Source organism: Anopheles coluzzii, chromosome 2, assembly GCF_943734685.1.
Source record: "Anopheles coluzzii chromosome 2, AcolN3, whole genome shotgun sequence".
Classification (NCBI taxonomy): domain Eukaryota; kingdom Metazoa; phylum Arthropoda; class Insecta; order Diptera; family Culicidae; genus Anopheles; species Anopheles coluzzii.
Genome location: NC_064670.1, coordinates 34,207,019 through 34,227,099, shown reverse-complemented (window position 1 = coordinate 34,227,099; position 20,081 = coordinate 34,207,019). Strand labels below are relative to the sequence as shown.

Below are 20,081 nucleotides of genomic sequence, written 5' to 3'. Positions count from 1 at the left end.
ATATCAGGTTTTTTGAAAGTTCTCGCGAATTTGTCTTCATTTTCAAAAAAAAAGTCAATTGAAAAATCAATTGAAAAAAGTCAATTCAAATCAGTGTTTGTTTTATTGCATTCCAAATTATTTCTCCATCTTGCCGTGTGATGAATCGCTTCGTAATGTTAGATTTTTGAAAATGATTCTATTTTATGAATATTGATTTGCAATGGCTAAATCTCTTTTGTATGATTTATAAGGTAGTTTCATTTTTAAAACATTTGACATTGTAACCAATCATGTGAATATTTGTGTGTTTGTGTATTTGCATTGTATTTTAATATGTGTGAGTGACTCAAGATATACAAAGAGCTATGTCGTCTTAATGCATTTCTCAGTTCCTAAATGTTCATATTGCATATTCGTTCACATGTGCTCAAATTCACACGTAGGGTATTGAACAGATTTGTTGAATTTGATTTTATATCAACACTCTGTTTATGCTCTCTTGTTTGGGTTGAGACATCATCTTAATTATCATTAAAGTAACATATGTAACTGTGTGATTTGAATTTTCGGCAAAAGCTCTATAACAAAGTGATGCTCTGCAAATGGGGTAGGAGGCGATGCCTCGTCCTCCTACCCAACTCCTATTCCGGCACGTCCACGTCGTGCAGAGCGGTAACATGCGTTACTAGGGGTGCAAGAGCTCTTTTTGAGGAGGAGCTCTTTTTGCTGCACTAGTTGCGGTAGATGGTAACGCATGGCTAAGCCGGAAAGGGGGAGACAGGCCAACAAATTAGTGCTGGAAATTTGTTGGTTCTGGCTTCTGTAAATAGTGTAAAGTCCACAGTTCCTGCTGTACGAAGTAGTGAGGCTCAGCATCCCGGCCTAACCTTCAACGGCAAACGAAAAAACAGCGGAGCTAATCAATAATTACTATTTTCAAACTGTTCCAAGTGTTCTGGAGGTATGTACTATGTTAATATTAAAATATCAATTCTTAAAAGATCGGAGTTTCAGCGGTTTATTGTTAATGTTTAATTTTGTAAAACAAACACATTATCCAACAGCGTACAATTTTAATCATTGGAAAAGTTCAACAAAACACCAGCCCCAATGGCCAGCAATTTGTTCGGAGTTTGTGGGACAAAATGTAAGTCTGTTTGGGTAAGTCTGTTGAGATTTGCATTAATGTTTCGTTTATTTATTTATCCTTTATCCACAGCTTCACCAGTGAAGCGATCGATGTTTAAGATCCAGAGCTGACAGCAAATTGAAGACATTCTGCACTGGGTAAGAAACTACATGGTGAAATTTTAAATTATGTTTCAATATTTATAACATTAAAAGCAAAACTCCTAGAAAAACTCTTAAAAATCTTATTAAATCATCTTTATCTCGCTTTTAATCAATTCAGTTTATTCATGAGCCCTGTCTTTATCGTATATATCGTTTCAGATTTGTAACCTTTTCAAGAATCGATCTCCCTACCCTTTGATACAAGCTTTGCCTTCAACTAATACTGGTGAGTTTTATGTAATGTTTTACTGCTTCTGTATTGAATTTATGATAAATAGAGTGTAATAGCCTTAAGCTATAATCAATGAAATATGGACACTTTCAATCCATGACTTTGATTATCATCAAACAGTTCAACAATTCAACGACCAACGGCTTCAAAAGATCAACCTAAACGCGATCAACCATCTGTCCTCAACCATCTAATCAACCATTACAATCAACTCTGCAATTCAACAATCAATCGGCAAACCGATCAACCCGCCACAATCAGCTTAGTTGTGATAAGGTATAGTGGTACCCCGCTCATGAAAAGCAACTTATACTCTGCTGCTTCGGGCGACAACAAAAATGTAAATGCAATGATTAGATTATGTTGGGTTGGGTTTTTAAATTACATTTAATGTTTATTTTTATTATTTAGAGCCTCTCGAAATAGCTTTAAGTTTATCGAAACATTCTTTTCAATTCAGTAGAATGTGTGAGTATATGTGCGTATGTGTGTGTGTGTGTTTTTTTTTAATTAATTTTACAGTAAGTGATGATTTTTTGTCTCTTATTCAATACTCTTAGATTATTTTATATCTCTAATGCTCACAGCAATACAGTCACTTGGCCTCATAGCAATATCTATTGCCGCACTTGCCCTGAAGCTGTTTGCTATACAGTGGAACCCCTCATAACGAGAACCCGTTTACAACGAGCAAATCTAAATGCTCAACCAATACCACTCTTAACGAGTAAAATCTCGCACAACGAGCAATATGTTCCTGGTACATTTTTCGCATGCCGGTGTGCAATCAACTTCACGATTACATTGAGTATTTCTTTTATGTTGAATATATTTCTTCCTTATCCGGCACTGAAACCGCTTTGCGCTTTAGGCCTGCCCTGAGTGTCCGGAACCGCTCACGGTCTCGCGCCTTCGTTTGCCAGTCCGTTATCCCGGCCTTAATGGTGGACGCCTCCAGGCCATCTTGCCAGCTCAATTTGTGCCTCTATACTTGTGGACGGCCCTTCGGAGCCTGGCGAGCTTGATACGCTGCACGACAGTGAGGTCGCTGTACATCTCGTCTCGAATGTGGACTATTACTCAGGAAAAAGTTCGCAAAGGCAAAAAATGTGATATACGTAATGTAATCGAGTATTTCTAGAGCATTTTTCTGGATTTACTTGCTCATGAAGACGAGAATTTCCCCTACAATTTCGGTACGTCAATCATTTGTCAAGTGTTAGTCGAAACGTATTTCGTGTGATCTTTCCAAGAAATTTCAACAATCTTTAATTATTGGCCTGGTACTTGGAAGCTTCCGAGAACAGGTATATCTGGTGAAGAAGATAGCTTCAGATTTAATTGAAGTTTCCATTTTGTACAATATTTACCATATTATTTTAAGTGCCGTGTTTAGATTTTTAACAATAGTTTTTGGATTTTTCGCTGCAGATGAAAGCGCAACATCGTCAGCATAAAAGTATTGCTCACAGTTCTTCATGTAAGGAATATCTAAAGTATATATGTGCGATAGTAAAGGCAAACAGAACACTGCTTTGAGTAACACCGGTTTTTGGCGTACGTATACTTGATGTGCTATTTAAAATATGTGTTCTGTTATGTCGATTAGAATGAATGAATTTACTATATTGATAAAGTAACTTGGAAAATTTGGTTGGATGAGTTTGTAAAGTAAACCTTGATATCAGATAGAGTCAAAAGCTTTCTCAGTATCTAGAAGAATTATTACATCTGTTGTGTGTGGTATTGTTCATTAATCTATGGAGTTGGTGTGTAGTAGCAAGAGTGGGACAGAAACCAAATTGACTATTCGGGATTATGTTGTTGTTGGACGTATGGAGTGATAGTCGGCTTTCTAATTTTTTATTTTTAAATATTGTACCCAAGGTACTAAAAATCTATAGTTTTCTAGTTGACTGTTATCTGTGGTTTGGGTATCGCTATAACTTAAGTTATTGTCAATCCATTTGGAAAGTAGCCATGTTTTAGGCAACTATTTTGAATGGTATTGAGGTAAATATTGCCTTTTGGAGGTTTTTTTTTGAGTATGTAGTTGAAACAGTTTGATTTTATTATGTTAGTCTTTTTTCATTGAAATTAGATCTATTGAGACTTATTATTTTAACGTATTTTTCAGTCAGTGTCTTTGCCACTGTCTGTGACACATATTTCGAATTTTTATAAGGTTAATAATATCTAGGGAGGGGTTATTGAATTATACCTTCCTGCTGATTGTAATGGTATTGCAATATGCAGGAAACGTCTATCATCAGCACATTTGCGGTCCGGGAACGAATTATTCCACTTTTTCTTACAAATTATATGGACAATTCATAACTAGCTTTTTCAAATAACGAGTTAGCACACTGGATCGAGTTTAATCGTTATGAGAGGTTCCACTGTATTCCATTTATGAAATCACGCCTGACAATGTTTTGTGAACTTCGCCCCATTATCTGTCACGATCCTAATTCGTAATTTCTTTTTTGTGCCTTACTCTCGCGTGCTGTACCGGTAAAGTGTCACTTTTCGAAACAAAACAACAGTGACAAACTACTACTACTATGTATATGATAATTCCCTTGATGTAAGAGAGTAAAGATTTGGACGGTTTCAAACGCTTTGGTAAGCAGATACACCGTTGGCAGCGTCTTAAGCCACTGCGCTCGTGTGTATCGAATAAGCTGCCCCCCCCCCCCCCCCCCCCCCCAATTGCCTCGAGGCCAATTACGTTTGCATCCTTTTAAAAGGATCACACGCTTAATTTAAACTACGCACAATAATTATGTGCTGTATTTTCAACAAGCACTTAGGTTTCTTAGGTTCGGCAATCAATCACTGCTCCTGTGGAGATTGAACAGTGTTCATCGATTGATCGTTTGAACAAAAAAGAGCCATTCTGATATGCTTTCCAGCTTGACATTTTTCTTCTTTTTTGCGTAACGACCTACGTGGTGATGCCAGCCTATACAGGCAGCCGGATAGTCAGACCTTGCTACAGGTAGACTGGTTCATATGAGGCTTTTAGTTTCAACCATAATTCTTTGGTATGCAATCACACCGTGTACAATCCTATAAGAGTTATTTCCTTCAAGTCATCATCCACCACGATCGTGTAGAGAATGAAATGAGCAGGAAAATGATAAATAAGTTGCGATTACAAGAAGATTGTAGACTACACTTATTCTCCAGCGTACGCTACTATTTCGCCGTTTCTTTCCTACACTCGCATTGAAATCTTTCTATGCGTAACTTTATACTCTTGCTACTATTTTACTGCTGTGGCTGATTGTTGACGGGCCGTTTATTTATTTGAATGATTTTCTTTACTGTACTCGTTTAATTTTCCAGGTAATAAAGGGATTATTTTCATGTTTTAAACGATCGAGTGTCTAAACATCTTTTGTTTGAAACATCTTCCTACTTTGAAATGACTTTGAATTGACATGTAAATGCATTGCATTCTTTCATTCCCAATTAGTTGCCTATAGCACTCCTAGACCGACTAAGGTTGATGCGCCAAATAGAGAAAGTATAACAAATGTCTAACGATTTGTGTACTGTACCAGGTAAAAATTATATTAATTTACTAAGCCAATTTGACAAACCAGAAGTTGTTTTCAAATTGGGCAGAGCCTTCGGCAACACTCTCGCCCCAGCGTGGTTGGGATCTGCGTGTCTAACGATAGTGAACTAGTAAGGTAGTTCAATTAAGTTCGACGCGTTAAGAATCGTGTTATGTTCTATTTTTTTAATTAAAAATAGTGACATCATGGGTTAGCATTTATTGTGTGATAACCGCACTACACAACGGTTTTTTGTTGTGTTTGATTCTACCGAGAGCGAACAATATGTTTAATGTCTTTGGACCGGTTTAGACTGATGTAGTCAGTTTTGCCCTCCCGGTGGTGCACATCAAACTTATTTTTGGGCGATATTTTAACTTATTTTGATTGACATTTTAAATGTTCAATCGTTAAAAATACTCATACCCATAAAACTTTATGGCAAGTGTTGCAAAACATATGTTAAAATTCGTAGTAAATCAAAATTTCAATAAATTCTTATTCAAATGAATTTCTCGTAATTTTGGGAGATTTTTAAATGCGATATTTATTGCAAAAAATCTACCGTTTCACTCGTGTTTTTACACTTATGGTACGGTGCTAAACACGTACTTTCGTAAAAATATGATTAATGTGCAAAGCCGCTGAATGGTATGTTACGCAAGTCATTTTTATGCTTTTTAAGCGCTAAAACGGAGATCTTCGCAAAGTGTATGAATTCACAATGAAATAAATTTCTGATATAGTTGATTTTGATTATTGGATGTTGGTCTGCAATGGACGTAAATGCAATGGTTTCAGTAAGGATTTTCATATTATTTGCCTCTATTTATCATGAGTTTACCGTTTAGCTACGGGCAAGAAAGACAAGGCAATGATGAATAATGAGAAGAATCGTAACATGATGAAGAAACAATAAATATAACAGTTGTAAGAATAAATATGTCTCCTTCAGGAGCCCCATACTTTATTGCCATACTCTCTAACATCGGCCTACAGCGCACACGGTATAGTCTGCATTGGCATGTACTTTGCTAAGCTGTAAGCTTGGAAAACATTTAACTCACGATAAAATAGCACATAGTGCAATCATTTTTCTCTCTTCCTTGATTAAACGTTTTATGAGAGGATGAATATTTTCATAGAACAACCTCTTAAATTGCTAATAGATGGTTTTATTCAAGCAGAGCTTCTCTGTGCTCTGTGTTTTCCTCGATAATACAGCAAAAAGCGAAATTAACTAAAAAAGCTTTATTGCGAAGAACTCTCTAACATCGGCCTACAGCGCACACGGTTTAGCCTGCATTGGCAGGTACTTTGCCAAGCTGTAAGCTTGGAAAACATTTAACTCGCGATAAAATAGCACAATCGTTTTTCTCTCTTCCTTGATTAAACGTTTTATGAGAGGATGAATACTTTAATAGAACAACCTCTTAAATTGGTGATGGATTGCTTTATTCAAGCAGAGCTTCTCTGTGCTCTGTGTTTTCCTCGATAATACAGCAAAAAGCGAAATTAACTAAAAAAGCTTTATTGCGAAGAACTCTCTAACATCGGCCTACAGCGCACACGGTTTAGCCTGCATTGGCAGGTACTTTGCCAAGCTGTAAGCTTGGAAAACATTTAACTTATGATGAAATAGCACATAGTGCATTCACCCTATATGATCCTTGATTAAACGTTTTAAGAGAGGATGAATACTTTATTAGAGCAACCTCTTAAATTGCTGATAAATGGTTTTATTCAAGCAGAGCTTCTCTGTGCTCTGTGCTTTCCTCGATAATATAGCAAAAAGCTGCTCTTTTATGCCAAGGATGTGAGATCGTATATTATGGAATGCTTACGTATAGTTCGCCTCACATGAGGGTAGAGAGAGTGAATATCTAATACTGACAACCGACTAGTAGAGAAATTAGTCTATTATTTCCAGGCTTCGAGTTTTTGCTGGCGTTGTATCTGTAGCTGTTGTAACTGTAACCTATTGCAAGTAGCTAACGTCGCAATCTTGTACTGTCTTCATTTGGTTTTTTCGCTTCCTGTATGTTCTATTCTTCACTCAGCTTGCAGTTTGCGACAGTAGCAACAAATGTCGACTGTTGATGCAGGATCAGTGATTGTTTGTATAATGCTAATATATGATTTACCTATAACTGAACCAATGAACTGGTTTCAGTGCACTTAAACACTTTCCATACGATAGGCTCCATGGAGAGATAATGTTGCTAACATTAACATATCCTTCAGATACATCGCTTGAAGGAAAATGTTCACGCTCTCCCTGCATTCGAACGAACCAATGTACAATGGGCAGCACTTAGATCCATAGGATCTCGTCAGACACACTTGACATTGCGTGTATTGAAACTTAAGCTTTGTTCACCTTGTCAAACATCTAGTTCCTGTTGATGTTGTTGTGGTAGAACTATAGCTGTGTTGGACCTCATGGGACTCTTTCGCCTCTTATCAATCATCTAATGATACTCTTGGCTGGTAAGTCTTCACATACTGCAACCCGGGACAACCCTTTCAGTTTTGTGATGCGTCAGCCCGTTGGTGCTCTAACTTTATCATTGCGAACTTATTAAGGTGAGCTACAATTTGCACGCTGTACTCGAGGTACTCGATTGTACTATTGCCCTAGGCTAGCACGAAACTAAAGATCGTTTATTGTTAGTTAAGCTTTGCTTTCTTTTTATAAAAGAAAAAAAAAACTCCGAACTTAGTTCATTTGATGCCTTATAACGTCTTAAGGGAAGGATTATAACGTCTTAAGGGAAGTATCGGTTCGTTTGAACTATCATATTGATAAGGGAAATTTGTTTCCTACCTCTTCTTTTTCAAATCTTTAATTCGTCCGATTATTCACTGGTGTAACAGTCTAAAACAGCAGTGTTGGTGTTTGATTCCAATTGTGCATGTCATGATGCATAGAGTATGTTTAAAATGCTAACGATAAAAAAGGTTTTTTCCTTTTATTATTCAAAATATAGGCACAGGCTGTGTATTGCTATGAGACAATTAAATGTTTGCATGAAACTGGATATAAACATATCCTTTTCAATTATTACAAATCACACACACACACACAGTTACGCACAACGTGGCTTACAATTCTATTGATTCGACAATTTTCTCTGTAAAATGTCTAACAACTATGTAGGGATATGGTTTTGCATAGTCATCGTCGGAACTAGGCGTAATTTAATTTAAAAAAAAAGGAATCTTTTTTAAAAGAACATAAACCATTGTTATACAAGATTTCACTTCCAACATTTTTGCTGCAGCTAGCAAACTTGTACGATATATATGCACAAAAACAGATAGAGGGACGGTTAAAATTGCTAGAGGTTTTATATGTTAATTAATTGTTGCAGTAATCTATAGTTTATTGAAAACTATTCTAAAATGCACAAAATAAAAAAAATGTACAAAATGTATAGGTACGCATACCATGAAAAAGAAACATGTAATATGGATTTTAAACCCATTTTACACTCCCGTTGTTTCATTTATATATCGCCGGTGGTACTCGCACAATAAAACAGTAAAGAGAATAGTTCTAATTGTTGAACAATTGTTTGTTAAAAGAAACTGTCTGCAAATGCAATAAATGGACATGAAAAACAACCAAATAGGGAACACTTGTAAAGTATAATAATGAAATAATCCGAACGATCAATGTTGAATGCTACTCCAGTGGATTCCCTCTATCCAATTTCCGTTACGAACTCGGCCCATTTCAAGCTACCTTTCTTGGTTTGCATTTGCATTTCACTTAATTGAACCTATTCTGTGCAGCGGACGATTGCACATTCACAATAAAAATAATTCATCACTATCCATGTCCGAAGCACTGATCAAACATCGATCAAACCAGGTTTCATATTAGCAATGCAGAAGGACGGAACCAATAAACCCCCCTCCCCCCCCCTCCCCTTCGTGCACCGCATCATACGCCATCTGACCTGCTTGACGATCATCCGAAATGTTTTTCTCCTCTACAAATAAAAGGCACCACAAAAAACTGCTGTTTCCTCTGTTCACATCCCGGTGAGTATAAGGCGTCATCCATTAATTACGTAACGCAAAAACTGCAATTTGTCGACCCCCTCCCCCCGTAGTGTAACAAACTGTAACTTTGAAAGAACCCCCCCCCTCCCCCTACATTACGTAACAAATGGAGCCCACCCCCCTCAAATAGCTTTGTTTATTGAAGAAAACTAGATTTTTGTTTTTTTTTCCTTTTTTTATATTCCAATTTTTTTTAAATACATTCTTTTCCCGAGTTTCGCGACATTCGAGTTACGCGAATTTTTATTTTTGTTCATATGTCAAATCAGTACCATTTTCTCGTACAATTGTCAAATGAATAATAAATTGCAATTTTTCCACAAAAAAATAAATAACTAATAAAACAGAAAAAACCGAAATGTCTACACGAATTGAATTAAATAAGTAATAAAGTGCATAAAAGCACTACATCTAATGAAAAAAAACATGGTTATACAAGTTATGTGTTGGCTGCAAAATGTTATATTCTACTTACACGAAAATCCGAGGTACGCGAATGTCTCCGGGACGCATTATTCGCGTAACTCGGGGAAAGACTGTAAACAAAAAGTTACATTATATTTTATATAAAGAAAAGTTTTCCCATGCAGCAATAAAAAATTCAAAAAGAATCTGAAAATCGGATCCTCAGCACAGGTTGCAATGTACTTGCATCACCATCATCAGAAGCGTTTTTCATCCAGCCATCTTCCTGGTCCTCCATAAACATGCATATCTTTAGAAAAATTCCCTTTGCTTTAGATGTTGTATCATCATCAAATTGATTATTCCATTTCACACATAACATGTGATGTTTAATATGTTATGCATGTCCTACAGCTTACGAACAAAATCGGTAATGTTTGCAAGAGTTTCGGCTGTATTTTCGATGTATTTATAAAATGACGATGATTGATCAACTCTGACAAAAAAACGACTGACTGCATCAACTCCATCTCCAATTTGTTTGAAACGAATTGGGCTTGTCAGGAACTGGATTGGAATTACACCTGTTTACAGCGTTACAGTTGATTATCGTGCCATTTGCTTTCAATCGCTTGACGTCACTTGCAAACTGCATGCTACTATCATCAAATGCCTGACAATATGTACAATTGAATGGCACGCACACTGTGGACGTCGCAGTAACTGAATGCAACGTTACTGCGACGATCCTGTGTTCTTTTTTCGAGCAAACTCGTTTTCTCTCGTTTTTTACTCATTTGTTATTTAAAAAAAATCTAACATGTTATTTTACGTAACGTAACAAAAGTTAAACTCTCCCTCTCCCCATGTAACAAATCGTAGCTTTTGACGATATCCCCTCAACCCCCTATCAGCGTTACATAATCGATGGATGACGCCTAAATAATCGTGTTTTTTCCCTTCTCAGCTTTATGATTGCTTTTCATGTCTACCGCGCAGCACCGGTGATGGACTTAAACTTCCCGAGCGAGAAGCATCAATGAAGAAGTGAATGATTTACAACTGTCTTTTGTAATAGCTGGCCTGGTGCCCGTGTCATCGAATCCTCCTTCTCAACAATTTGGACTGACAAAGAAGAAGAAGAAGAAAAAGAAGAAGAAAAGGCCTATGAATATCAATCTCGTGCTAGAAAAAAAATCGATGCGAGCAAAAAGTAGTATGCCATTGCGAGTAGAAACAGGTCTGGGAGCAAAATGTGGCCCGTCGACGTGTTTCTTCTATGGCGCCATCGGCAACAATTATAAAATCTTCTATGTTAACCAAATTAAACAACTTAACCTCTCATAATTGGCATACTACGGCAAAAGCTTAAACAGTGACTATTAAAAACGGTTGGAACGAGGTTGGTTGCCCGTCATAGGCTTAAACGGGTATTTTGCAAACTGACGATCTGGCGGTCGCATTTAAATTAGGTCATATTAAAAGCATTCATTTGAAATGAAGATCACCACCGACTTCGGATCGAGATGTGATGTTTCATCGGACGCTGTAATTCATCTATTGAAGCAAACGATTCTACGAATGGTGCTGGCATTATTGCAACATTTGGTGTTATTACTAGTGTCTTTGGGATGGGCAGTGGGATAGAATGTATTATTAAAATAATAAACGAAAAAAGGTATTGCTACAAACATTATCTACTTCATCCATGTAATATGGATTTTAAACCCATTTTACACTCCCGTTGTTTCATTTATATATCGCCGGTGGTACTCGCACAATAAAACAGTAAAGAGAATAGTTCTAATTGTTGAACAATTGTTTGTTAAAAGAAACTGTCTGCAAATGCAATAAATGGACATGAAAAACAACCAAATAGGGAACACTTGTAAAGTATAATAATGAAATAATCCGAACGATCAATGTTGAATGCTACTCCAGTGGATTCCCTCTATCCAATTTCCGTTACGAACTCGGCCCATTTCAAGCTACCTTTCTTGGTTTGCATTTGCATTTCACTTAATTGAACCTATTCTGTGCAGCGGACGATTGCACATTCACAATAAAAATAATTCATCACTATCCATGTCCGAAGCACTGATCAAACATCGATCAAACCAGGTTTCATATTAGCAATGCAGAAGGACGGAACCAATAAACCCCCCTCCCCCCCCCCTCCCCTTCGTGCACCGCATCATACGCCATCTGACCTGCTTGACGATCATCCGAAATGTTTTTCTCCTCTACAAATAAAAGGCACCACAAAAAACTGCTGTTTCCTCTGTTCACATCCCGGTGAGTATAAGGCGTCATCCATTAATTACGTAACGCAAAAACTGCAATTTGTCGACCCCCTCCCCCCGTAGTGTAACAAACTGTAACTTTGAAAGAACCCCCCCCCTCCCCCTACATTACGTAACAAATGGAGCCCACCCCCCTCAAATAGCTTTGTTTATTGAAGAAAACTAGATTTTTGTTTTTTTTTCCTTTTTTTATATTCCAATTTTTTTTAAATACATTCTTTTCCCGAGTTTCGCGACATTCGAGTTACGCGAATTTTTATTTTTGTTCATATGTCAAATCAGTACCATTTTCTCGTACAATTGTCAAATGAATAATAAATTGCAATTTTTCCACAAAAAAATAAATAACTAATAAAACAGAAAAAACCGAAATGTCTACACGAATTGAATTAAATAAGTAATAAAGTGCATAAAAGCACTACATCTAATGAAAAAAAACATGGTTATACAAGTTATGTGTTGGCTGCAAAATGTTATATTCTACTTACACGAAAATCCGAGGTACGCGAATGTCTCCGGGACGCATTATTCGCGTAACTCGGGGAAAGACTGTAAACAAAAAGTTACATTATATTTTATATAAAGAAAAGTTTTCCCATGCAGCAATAAAAAATTCAAAAAGAATCTGAAAATCGGATCCTCAGCACAGGTTGCAATGTACTTGCATCACCATCATCAGAAGCGTTTTTCATCCAGCCATCTTCCTGGTCCTCCATAAACATGCATATCTTTAGAAAAATTCCCTTTGCTTTAGATGTTGTATCATCATCAAATTGATTATTCCATTTCACACATAACATGTGATGTTTAATATGTTATGCATGTCCTACAGCTTACGAACAAAATCGGTAATGTTTGCAAGAGTTTCGGCTGTATTTTCGATGTATTTATAAAATGACGATGATTGATCAACTCTGACAAAAAAACGACTGACTGCATCAACTCCATCTCCAATTTGTTTGAAACGAATTGGGCTTGTCAGGAACTGGATTGGAATTACACCTGTTTACAGCGTTACAGTTGATTATCGTGCCATTTGCTTTCAATCGCTTGACGTCACTTGCAAACTGCATGCTACTATCATCAAATGCCTGACAATATGTACAATTGAATGGCACGCACACTGTGGACGTCGCAGTAACTGAATGCAACGTTACTGCGACGATCCTGTGTTCTTTTTTCGAGCAAACTCGTTTTCTCTCGTTTTTTACTCATTTGTTATTTAAAAAAAATCTAACATGTTATTTTACGTAACGTAACAAAAGTTAAACTCTCCCTCTCCCCATGTAACAAATCGTAGCTTTTGACGATATCCCCTCAACCCCCTATCAGCGTTACATAATCGATGGATGACGCCTAAATAATCGTGTTTTTTCCCTTCTCAGCTTTATGATTGCTTTTCATGTCTACCGCGCAGCACCGGTGATGGACTTAAACTTCCCGAGCGAGAAGCATCAATGAAGAAGTGAATGATTTACAACTGTCTTTTGTAATAGCTGGCCTGGTGCCCGTGTCATCGAATCCTCCTTCTCAACAATTTGGACTGACAAAGAAGAAGAAGAAGAAAAAGAAGAAGAAAAGGCCTATGAATATCAATCTCGTGCTAGAAAAAAAATCGATGCGAGCAAAAAGTAGTATGCCATTGCGAGTAGAAACAGGTCTGGGAGCAAAATGTGGCCCGTCGACGTGTTTCTTCTATGGCGCCATCGGCAACAATTATAAAATCTTCTATGTTAACCAAATTAAACAACTTAACCTCTCATAATTGGCATACTACGGCAAAAGCTTAAACAGTGACTATTAAAAACGGTTGGAACGAGGTTGGTTGCCCGTCATAGGCTTAAACGGGTATTTTGCAAACTGACGATCTGGCGGTCGCATTTAAATTAGGTCATATTAAAAGCATTCATTTGAAATGAAGATCACCACCGACTTCGGATCGAGATGTGATGTTTCATCGGACGCTGTAATTCATCTATTGAAGCAAACGATTCTACGAATGGTGCTGGCATTATTGCAACATTTGGTGTTATTACTAGTGTCTTTGGGATGGGCAGTGGGATAGAATGTATTATTAAAATAATAAACGAAAAAAGGTATTGCTACAAACATTATCTACTTTCTTTCAATACATCCCCAAAATGCTTTCGCGTTTTGCTTTGATAGTAAAATTAACATTTGATTTTATTACATTATGCTCAATGGTATGGGTTTCCGATTTGATAGGCCTCTGTCTGTCTGTCTGTCCGTCTGTCTGTTCGTTTAAAATGCTATTGTCCTGTGGCAGAATACGGGGAGGTTGGAGAGAGACTTTGTCAGGAGTACTACACGGCGACCGGGAGATAGGGGGAACCGGGTGTAGGTATTCGGTTTTACCTTTGCTTACAGCTTTAAAACTCCATCCGACAACTTTTGCGTTGCCTCTTTGCGCTTTTGTTTTTTTTTTTCAATTTTCAATCCACAGCAGATGAGTATAAGGCGAGCGTTTTATTAAAAAGGACGTCATTTAGTAGAGTGAGAGTAGTAAAAGTGGCTTCGCAGGACGACCGTGGTGATGTGTGACCTTTTTTTTTTTGTTAGTGCGGACTAAGCTCTTCTTATCAGTAATTATTTTGATTTTGTCATGTTGCAATGGTTTACACATTGTAAGAGTGATTCATATCGATACCATCCACGCCCAATGAATTGGGATTTGATTAAAAGGGTAAAGGAATGTGTACAGCCCAGATGGTCGACTAGCTACAAGACAAGCTAGTAGATCTGCAACAGATGTGTTAACTATCGCGCAGTAGCAGTCAAGGAGTTTCATGATACGTTTTCTGTTGCTATTTTCCTCACATTTTACAATTGACAACGAGTGCTAACACGATTGCTAACCACACATCACTGCTGAAGAAGGATCGGTTTCTTATTGTTTTTCCTTTGTTGTTGCTTGTTCTTTTGCTCTCGATTTAATACAGCAAGCTTACTTAAACTACCTATCATACCTATGCAAATACATTATTCTCGTAAGTATTGACCATGTCTTTTTTTATTTTTTATCTTATGATAAGAACATTGTGCACATGTCCGCTGAGTTGATTTGAAATTTATAAATACATAGCGCGAAAGAATGTTTTTTTGTTTGTTTGTTTTGCTTGGAGCTACACACTTTCAACGATGTTTTATATGTTTTACTATACACACAAGCGCTCAAAGAGCAACGCGCATCGCAGCTTTTAAGTTTTAAATGCAGAACAATTCTCAATCGAAACATTATGTACCGCTACGCTTCAACGATTTGGAGTAGTTTTGAAGAAGAGAAATTCTATGCGCACGATAAGCCGCTGTAGGAACCATCCAGTATTAATAGGGATCCGCCGAACGAGGAAGCCAAGTTCCAATTGGAATCGCCAAATCGATACCACATGTGACACAAACGTTAAGCAAATAAAAGCGTAAAAAATATTAAGTGAAGTGCTAAGTGTTCTGAGTCCGAGTTTCTCTCGATTAGCCGATGATATCCATTTGTGAACCCTGAATCTATACTGTTGGATCCCAGTTACCACAGGGATAATGGATAACGAAAATGCAATGGTAATACATAGCAACCATGCGGTATATAAGCAGCTCGATAGCTCATCACTCACTCACTCTTTAGTTGACTTCAAAATACATATCTTAAAACTAGAACCTGTGTGCAATAGTCCGAGTAGTTCGGACATATCATATACCAAATGGTGGATAGTACATGGCGACCGTGACATAGAGCCAAAATATTATGAACAATACATCCCCAACGAAGAAATCGAATGAGAGTTGGGAGTGAATCCACTGAAGAAGACATTCTCAACAAAGAACACGTGTTTCCAATAAGAGTCAAAGATATATAGCTAAAAAAGAAGCGATATAATTAGCACACGCAAAATTATCTGCTCAGTTCCAAAAAACTTTGAATTATTTAACTGGATCGTACAGCAACATCATTATCAGAAATTTGGGTGGCTGTTTAAAAAAAATTGGATGAATGAACGAGGAAACTGAATAACAAATTCAATATATTCAAAAAGGAGCAATTAAGCAATAATTATTGCTACCATTGAACACAATACGGTGTACGACGTATAGCAAAAACATTATCAGAAATTTGAGTGATTGTTTTATGCCCAGATAGAGCGAAGAGGATGTTTAAACAACCCATTGCTACGTATCTTGTAATTGAAAATGTCTTTTTTGAGTCATTTTTTTACGCTTTAATTATTCCATGCCCGTTGTTCTTTGAACAAATAGAATACACACGTAGCAGCAGTAGCCTTGCAGGACAGGCCATATTACACGATATGTACCGCCAAGGTTATCTGTACACTTAAGCGAACGAAAAGCTTTAAAGCCTGTCGCGAGCAATGCATTCCAAATTGTTTAATAAGCTTAACTAAGCTTGACTAAAATCAATGTTTAGCAATAGAGGGACTTTTAGCACCAGGTACAGAGGTTATAGCCTTATGCAACGCTTTGAGTAAAATATTTGATAAAGCTTGGACTAACCCTCACTAACTGTTTGATTTTCACCGGGGTCCAGGTAAGGCGCGAAATTGTCGTAAAGATACCCTACAAACGAATAATTGCATTTGCATTATCAAAAAACTGACAAAACTACTCCAAACTGAGGACTCCGCTTGACTGAGGGGAAAGGATGTCTCCCAGAAATGAATTGCAATACGTTTCAAGTGTCATAAGTTTCGATTAGATTGCCGAATAGCGGTGTCACAACTGCAATGGATCCGCTTTACATGAGAGGCATGTGTAACGGCAAACGTTATAAAACAATTGTTTAAAATGCGCTTAAATATCACATACACTACGATGTGGCAGTAATAACATACTTCCAAAACAAAAGAGATCGCCCTCGGGCAGACATGTGCACAATACAGGATGTTGAACAGATTCGCCACTACGAAAAAAAAAGAAAGGCAGACTAGCATAGTGGCCCCGTTAATAAAGAAAAGGTACGAACTGCCTCTCGGCAGCAACCTAAACGTTCTAACGTATCATATATCTCGTGCACTGCCGAGTAAGGCCTTCTGTTCTATCCTACCGCACTCTACTTACTAGAGCCCAACGCGTCGGACGAAACGCTTTCCTCATCGCCGTCGTCTCCCGGGTCGTCCATTTCCGCGTGCCGGGCGTGCAGCAGCTCGTCACTGTTGCCATTTTTCTCACCGCGCACGATCTGATACTCGCGCTGCAGATCGGCTAGCTGGCGGCGTAACTTTACCACCCTGCTGCGCAGATCCTTTTCCCGGCTGACCAGCGCGTGAATGTGGCCGAAGTTGATCTTCAGCTGCGACTGATCGATCGACCAGCGCGTGTACAGCTCGGACCACAGCACAATGCTGAGCGGTGCGACCGACGGCCATATGACGGCGGGATTCGGCTCGTACAGCGGGTTGAGCAGGGATTTCACCACCTCCGGCCGGTTAAGGTGGGACCACAGGCTGGTGGTGCGCGTAGTTACCTTCAGCTGCACCCGGTCCCGCTCGCAGTCGCCCAAAAACGTACCGTACTGGCTGAAGTAGCTGTGCTCGAACAAGGTCACCAGCAGCCGATGGTCGTACTCGAAGCTGCAGGGAAACTGAGCGTACAGCTGGTAAACGCAGTCGAGAAAGAGCAGAAACGTGGCGCTCGAGCTTTTGCGCCGCAGGTTGGTGGGCGTGTAGCAGGAGTGTTTGTGGCGCGTCGAAAACGGGTAGCCACCCTGCAGCCATTCCCGATCGATGAGCGCTTGCAGTCTGGATCATGAACGAAAGGAAATTGGAGAAAAATTAGGAAAATCAGTACGATAACAACAGAACAATTGTAGCATCTAGTTGGCTTCAAACATACCCCCTTATCGTGCGGCTGTCGGGATTAAGGATGATTTGTACCAGCGAGGTTATTACGAGCGTAGTATCCAGACCTTTCCCACCATGCACCAGCACGGGGCTGCCCTCCTGGTCGAGACACTGCGCCACCACGCAGGCCGCATTCAGCGCGTTCAGCACGTACCCGAGCCAGCCGGACATTTCCAGTCGCGACAGCCACTTGTCCGAGCTGCACTGCACATCGTTGCACGCTTCCATCAATTTGATAAAACTATCTAACAACGCCGACACGGAGCTGAACTGCCCGATCGGCCGCGTCACCTTTTTCCACTGCGAGTAGTGCTGATCCGTCTCGGTCGTGCTGCTCTTGCCCTTCGCCCACGTGTCGAATATGAAGCCCTTCTTGCTCCGACCGAGCACCGCATTCAGGATGGCTTCGTCCGCCCGGCAACGCTTCGTAACGCCCGGCGCTGCCAGCGGCTGGGCACTGCGCAGCATGGCCGCACCGTTCGCGTGCCGATAGGAGAGCACCGGAAACCGGCCGCCATCGCGGAAGGCGGCCGATTGCACGATCTGTTCGTCGGTAATGGAGCGGGCAACCACCAGCCGGGCGCCGTACGTTGGACAGACCTGGTACGTACTGTTCACCGTCGTCAGTCGCCACTCGCCGTCTCCGTTCGCGAGCAGCTTGCCAAACTCCTGCTCGGGCCGGTACAGCGAGTGCCCGTCTTCGAGGATGTTATACATCGGGATGTAGAAGAACGGGTACAGCATGCGTGTTTCCTCCAGGTTCGACAGCTGTTCGATCGAGTTGGAAATGTTGAAGTACTCCTGGGGGGAGGCAATTTTCAACGCAATGATGCGCAAATCTTTGCATTTCAGTATGATGGTGCCACCCTCGAGGACGTTGTTGACGATGTTCGGTTTCCGCTCGACGAGATCGATGTTTTGGTGCAGCAGCTGGGGAAAGAGGAAGGGATACGAGCGTATGAGAAATTGCAACCAGTTTGCTTCACACCACAGCCCACAGCTTCTGCGATAAGTTGTTGCAGTGGAGGAGAAGCGATGATAACGACTTGTTTGCGCCAAGGTCAACGAGCGTAAACGCATGGAAACTGTTGGAGTAGGCGCTGAGCTTTTGTCACTGATTGAATAGTTAAATTAAAACACAGGATGGGTTTACCCTCAGAAGCGCTGCGCGTACGTAAGGGTGGGTAGTGTAGCGTTTTGAATTGGCAACTGCGCTTCCAGTTCTTCCGTGACCTACGCGTGGAGTTAAGAAAATGGCGTGCCTCAACAGGAAGGTGCCATAATTGAATTATCTACCATAACGTATACACTGCAGCACAACGCTTGGCAGGGTAATTCAATTAAATCGCCATCAAATGCACCCAAAACAAGTCCATCCATTACGTTAAAAGCTGCCAAAGACCGGAAAGTCAGCATCCATATGGTAACCATATGGATGCCCACCCCTAATGGACACCGGGAATGAGACGGCATTAGGCACTGTTTAACCTCACACTTACCCACAGCTCTTGGGCCCCTTCCTTCCGGGTGCTCAGTATCAAATGGTGGCCAGTGACGCAGAGCGTTCCGTCGATGGGTCGATCGCTAAGCTGATCGTATAGCAGCACGCCATCGAGCTTGGGCGTCAGTATGAGTTCCGCAAACTCCATCCGTACGGCTGGTAATCGTGCTCCACCAACACCCGGAAGGAGTTGTTTTGCTCGCGCGGGCACTCAAACACACACGGACCGATCTGCTGGCGGTAATCCTATTGCTTCTCCGTGGTTTCTGCCCTGACCACAGCAGGTACGAGCGCGTTTGCGTAGCTGCGACGATGCTGTTCAGAGCCTGCCAGATGTACAATAGCCAGCCACCAACAACGCGCCGACGACGTGACGTATACGAAACTCCTAGGAGAAGGCGAAGTGTTATGTTTCGCACGATTAGCCACGACCGAGAACGGCACCAAAATCGTTCAACTGCAGCCTGCAACGTTTGCGTCAGGAAGCAGCATCGATTGGAGCAGTATCAGAACTTTCACATATTGTAAATTTGAGAGAAGGGACGGCGGTCTCCAACAACTTACGTCTCGATTGCGCTGTTGATTCTGTTTTTGTGTCAAGATTTCGACCCGGTGGGTTTAAACACGAATGTTTGCAGCTGTCAAAAATGACATTTCCCAGGTCGCCAAAATGCGAGCCAGTCTCACGAAACGGTTGAAGCGGTTGTGGTCGCGAAAGTGGCAAAAAACTGCCGTTTTCGATGCGTTTGCAACCTCTATCAAATTAAGAGAAAATTTGTGAAAGATTGCTTCGAAAAATTCAATTTTACATCGATCTCATCCTCTAACAAACGGCAATTTGAAGGCAATTGGTAATCG

The 20,081-nt window shown here is 39.9% G+C and overlaps 1 protein-coding gene and 1 long non-coding RNA gene across 3 annotated transcripts; one reads left to right on the top strand and one right to left on the bottom strand.

Annotated features, from left to right (window-relative positions):
• The first annotated feature begins 537 nt into the window (after positions 1-537).
• LOC120953407 (uncharacterized) lies at positions 538-4,197 on the top strand. The gene is made up of 4 exons (XR_007451808.1): positions 538-943; positions 1,047-1,129; positions 1,202-1,269; positions 1,435-4,197. It is a non-coding gene; the product is annotated as an uncharacterized LOC120953407 (long non-coding RNA).
• A 9,821-nt stretch (positions 4,198-14,018) lies between these two features.
• Positions 14,019-20,048, bottom strand: LOC120948483 (myotubularin-related protein 9). 2 transcript variants are annotated; one of them, XM_049605158.1, is made up of 4 exons: positions 19,788-19,849; positions 19,222-19,611; positions 17,715-18,652; positions 14,019-17,620 (listed from the first exon to the last, which is right to left on the bottom strand). In XM_049605158.1, exons 2-4 carry the CDS (start codon positions 19,369-19,371, stop codon positions 16,933-16,935), a joined length of 1,776 nt encoding a protein of 591 aa, XP_049461115.1. In that variant the 5' UTR covers positions 19,372-19,611; positions 19,788-19,849; the 3' UTR covers positions 14,019-16,932. The 2 variants fall into 2 exon arrangements, with proteins under 2 accessions (XP_049461115.1, XP_049461114.1); XM_049605157.1 differs by having other exon boundaries at positions 19,222-20,048.
• Between the last annotated feature and the right edge of the window lie 33 nt (positions 20,049-20,081).

Coding starts and splice junctions, on each gene's coding strand:
- LOC120948483 (XM_049605157.1), bottom strand. CDS start 19,371: ATGGAGTTTGCGGAACTCATACTGACGCCCAAGCTCGATGGCGTGCTG. Junction 18,653..19,221: donor AAGGGGCCCAAGAGCTGTGG/GTAAGTGTGAGG, acceptor CTCTTTCCCCAG/CTGCTGCACCAAAACATCGA. Junction 17,621..17,714: donor GACAGCCGCACGATAAGGGG/GTATGTTTGAAG, acceptor TTCATGATCCAG/ACTGCAAGCGCTCATCGATC.